This window comes from Plasmopara halstedii, assembly GCF_900000015.1.
Source record: "Plasmopara halstedii genome assembly, contig: Scaffold_430, whole genome shotgun sequence".
NCBI classification, from domain to species: Eukaryota; Oomycota; class Peronosporomycetes; order Peronosporales; family Peronosporaceae; genus Plasmopara; species Plasmopara halstedii.
This window is the reverse complement of record NW_020187350.1, coordinates 751,027-755,822: the sequence shown is the minus strand read 5'-3', so window position 1 is coordinate 755,822 and position 4,796 is coordinate 751,027. Positions and strand designations below refer to the sequence as shown.

The window sequence follows — 4,796 nt, the reverse complement described above, 5'->3', positions numbered from 1 at the left end:
ACAAAGTATATTCATGCAAGTTTAGAGCTCGCCTGCTTTGCTCTAGATCGTCTTTGGTCTATATTCATCATGCGTCGCTGATGCACAGCAACTTCATCACCACCCTGTTTGCAGAAATATTAAAATTAGAAAATATTCAAAATAGACACGCAATATGCTGTGTGGCTGGACGCCCTGGTAGACAAATCATTTAAAGCTGAGATACCACTTTCTCGAAGCGTTTGTCTGCGCATGTACTGTTATGCCCTCATATAAGGCCCAATTACTCCCAACGCTGACCCGCTTGACATTCAACGTTTGATCACGAGGGCTTAAGCACAGAAAACTAAGCCAGGCATACGAACTTCTGGAGTGGTAATCTCGAAAGAAATTTTGTACGAGTGTGAGCGGTATGAATTGGTGGACCAAACGTTAAATGTGATATATAGATAAACGCTTATGCACGCAATGCCAACAAATGAACTCCTCGCAGCATGCATTGACGACATTGGTCCATCTGCTCTTACCACTTGCGTATTCATCATCCACAAGCACGAGTTTCTTTTATTCAACCATAAGGACGCGTCCAGATATTACGGCATTGTGATCTCGTCGGTCGTCTGAGCGGTATAGCTCGAATTGCTGCTATCAGCAGTACCTTTACTATTACTAATAAGATCAAACATCTCTTTGACAAAAATTTCGTCAGCCTGACTTGCCTGTTGCCATTGTTTCGAATCAAAATCAGTGATTTTCTAAGAAAAATTTGGGGTAACGATGATCAAGGTGCTGGACAACAGATTTGCAATCTCCACCGGTAACAGATAATGAGACGAACTACATTAAGTGTGATAAGTCTAATTCAAGAACTCTATACCGTCCTGTTCGCAATTGTAGCTGGAAAGAAAATGACAAATATGCTCAATAAATCGAACGAAATGCGATCTCATCCTGCTGTACGCAGACGTTTACATCTACGAACCTTTCAGGTGTGAAGGGATCAGTTCAAGACAAATCAGCGTCTCAACCATCCCTCTTAAAGAAAGGAATACGATTCCGATCCTTAGCATACAGCGCGCATCCGTCACGTGGCTTATCTCACTATTGGCGGCACACCACGACTCTCGGATAGAACCGATTTGTTGCCATATTTAAAAGAGCTCGCGAGAGCCAGCAGCGGAAGAGCCGTCCTCAGCAGGACTGCGCAAGGACCCGCTTATATGTATCACAATAGTTTCGGCGAGATCACTAGGATTGTAACTTCTTGACTTGATCAGCGGAGTGCATGTCACCTGCGTGCGATAGCACCGTATAAATCTTGAGATACCCACACTCCGAAAACTTATGACCGTTCGAGATCTCACTTTAACAGGATTGCTGTTGGCACTTACGACCAGGCACACCCTCGGAATTTAATTCTTCAGGATAAGTTGCACTGTTGAGTAGTGTAACGCTAATACTTACGAGCGGGACCTGCATTGTTCCAAGTTTGAGACTAGGTCGATTGCTGTGATGTAAAGCGTAAGTGGATGAACTGAGCTGCTGAAAGCATGAACACGAGGTAATGAGTGCTAAATCCGATGTTCATGTCGTGCTCTAGATTTCGCAAACCCAAATGTTGTAAGACGTTCAAGCAGAGGCCTGTTTACTACATCGATCTTCTCTTCCCTTCTCTTCTCTTCTCTATTATTTATATTTCGATTCTATTTTATTCTAATCTGACTTAAGCACACAGTTCACGCGAATGGGAATTTATAGCTCCAAGCGCCGGCAATACTTCTGAGGGGTGCTGTCCAGGGGGCTGGCAGCGAGTGTCGTACGAGTTTTCACCATATTGAATGCCACGGAGTGCACAATAGGTGAATAAGAGAAGCCGAGCATAGAGAATAAGTCCTCTTCAGTAAACAGCTCTATTCTGTCTTGAATATGGACGGAGGCGTCGGATCGAGGCAGGAAGGTAATTATTTTCGTTCTCCTCAGAATATACACCAAGAATGGCTTTAAGGCTTGCAAGAACTCAAACTTCACGAACCATTTTTGGGCAAATGGAACCAATGCAGATAGGGATCGTAAGAGCAGGCAGAGTTAAGTGTAGGTTGGGATGCGAAACATCAACATCGCTGAAAGCTCGTTGAGCGTTTCCTTTCGCACAAAATATCAAGCCAATTTAAGCAAGTAGACACAGCAAGTATGAAACCCAGTGGAGTTCACCCCAACCAACTGAAAACTACACTAGGGTTCATTCTTGTTTTACATAGAACATCTTGATTGACGTACGCATTCTAGTTTGTGCAATCGTGCAGAACACAACGATACATATAGGTAGGAATGATGAGACTTCGATATGGATACATTTGCAGGACACCTGGGCTGTTAACTTCGAGTCATGCAATACTTACAGTGTTAGTACTGGTTTCGACATGTGTATGATATTACATTTACATTAAACTAAAGTAAATATAAATTTTGCTCTTGATACAACAATTTTAAGAAAAGAAGTTCGAAGTTATGTTGGAGGCTCTGCATCTCGCTTTTGGTTGGATCGTACAAATTTATCTTCGGTGCTTTAGTTACGCGGGCTATTCGAGTCAGAGCATTCTGCACACGACAACCTGATTGCGTCTAACTTTCTAAATAGAGGAAGCTTGAACGTGAGATATGAACATAGCCTAATGAGGTGCAACGGGGTTACACTTACCCTTGAATGAAAGGGCGGGTCGCACAAGCTGGTGCGACCATACATAGGCGTGGGTTACACAAGTAGGTGTAAACAGAGTGGTGAGGCAACATCGTAACAAGAAGCCACCACATGGCAGGATCACCAGTAGTAATGCATATTACTATATATTTATTAGGTATTACTATATTCATTCAAAATATGGGTTTGAGTAAGTGGCGGCTCTGCCGCAACAAATAGAATTAAATACGGTTTCGATTTTGAACAGAAGTGTTCGTTTGCAACCAGCGAATTGAGATCCGCTCCACTCATTCTGGTTCTTGGAAAGAGCGTAAGGTCGGTGACTTTAGCTTAGCTTCCTCTAAGCAAACAGCAGCGGCAGCCCCGCTGCCCTTGGTAACACTCGTAGTTAAATCTAAGCTTGAGTTGTTACGACCGTCATATGTGAGGATTGAAAAATACTCCTTTTTGCTCCAGGGCATGCAGAACGGGCTTAACGAGCTGATATCTCTGCTGGGCTCTGGAGCACCTCGTTGCGCAAAGGCCCGAGACGATAAGCGCGCGCCTAGAGACGTTTTCAAGTTATGAAGATGCTTTGTTAGAGCATTTACAGCAGAAGCTGTCAGCGTCAACAGCGTCTATGAATCCGCCATCAACGGTCTCGCTGACCGCGGCCTCCACGAGTTACGATAGAGCCCTATTTTCTATTAGTAGGCTTCTGGGACTTGACTTGACGTTCTAATGTGAAGGTCTGTCGTCCACCCTAGAAAGGGAGCCTGACTCTTCGTACCTCTCAGTTGAGAGCGAAGGGGTATACAGGGCGCAGCAATTGATATCTCTTACAAATGAAATACACGCGAGTACATCGGATTTCTTATAATTGTCTTTCGCTTTCCCACAGCATGGTTAATATCTATCGTCTCAAGCACGCTCTCAGTCTAGTATTTTTCTTCCGGCTCCTGCGGCAATAAAGTTATACTCCGCACTGAATGTCATGCTCACATTTTCCTCGAATGGTGAGGTGTAGAAGCAGAAAGTCTCGATGCGGGCCGCACCCATTCAGAGACCCTCCTCGAAAGTGGCTGTTCTCACCGCCTCAGGTAAAGGGCTGGACATCATTGCAGCGATATTAGCTCTTAGCCATTCGCGAGTTCTGGTTCCTTTGACGAGAGCCAAGAACTTTGAATGCACTCGAAATGTCTGATAAGGCGGTGCGTATCTGTTGCTTCGAATCGTCCAGGATTGAGGACTCCTCTTTTGTCAAGGTATTTACTTGAAGTGTTTATACTTGCACACGTCTCCCCGCTCGGAGACAACCAACTCGACACACTGTTATTCCGTTTCTGGTATAGCCAAAATTGATGGCTCTATCAACTTGTTTAATCCGGATGGAGGTCTTCTTTGTCCCAACTCTCGAAGAGCTGGACGCTCATCATTTGCGACCACATGATGGGTGCTATCTTTTCTTCCAGTTGCACCCAGTTGTGGCGCCCTGCATAGACAGTGTACGTCTAGGCAATCGAATTTCCATATCTGGCCTTTTGACTACTTGTATCCTAATTTTGTCGGAATCATAGAAGAAACTTCCTTAGTCTGGAGCTCACGAAAATAAGTACTCTCCAATGTCATGTGTCGTTCCCACAGTGAGCATAATCCAGTCATTAATCAACGTCGGATTGCTGCCAAGTGTAACGGGTTGTCGTGCATTTTAAATAGAAGAAAATTTCGACTCAATGAGTCCGCGTCAACTATCGCACAGATGTCGGGCGCGTGCGCTCTACCCAGGTGTGGATTTCGATTTAAATGGTGACATTTATTAGGTTTAATGCCATTAGACTAACACCACATATGCGTTTAGCTCTCATAAAAGCTATATTTGCTACTACCTCAGCCAGCACACCATGTCAACCCGGAAACTTTCCGTTACAGTGATTATTTCGAAAGTGATGGGTATACATAAGCTTTGATTATAATTTGCGTACAATTGTGTGATATTGTATTTGATACGGATTGCATATGTATATATATGGTGCATTATTAATTGCGCAGAATTGTGCAATATTGTATTTGATACATTTATATTGGTGAACACAACATTACAACATAAAAAGTAAACTCCAACTTGATCTTGAGCATAAAC

The 4,796-nt window shown here is 43.7% G+C and overlaps 1 protein-coding gene across 1 annotated transcript; it reads left to right on the top strand.

Moving 5' to 3' along the window:
- Positions 1 to 917: 917 nt before the first annotated feature.
- On the top strand, positions 918 to 1,294 carry PHALS_09725 (uncharacterized protein; the record flags this gene model as incomplete). Its single annotated transcript, XM_024725033.1, has 3 exons — positions 918 to 968; positions 1,138 to 1,201; positions 1,257 to 1,294. The coding sequence occupies 3 exons, from the start codon at positions 918 to 920 to the stop codon at positions 1,292 to 1,294; spliced, it is 153 nt and encodes a 50-aa protein (XP_024575850.1).
- Between the last annotated feature and the right edge of the window lie 3,502 nt (positions 1,295 to 4,796).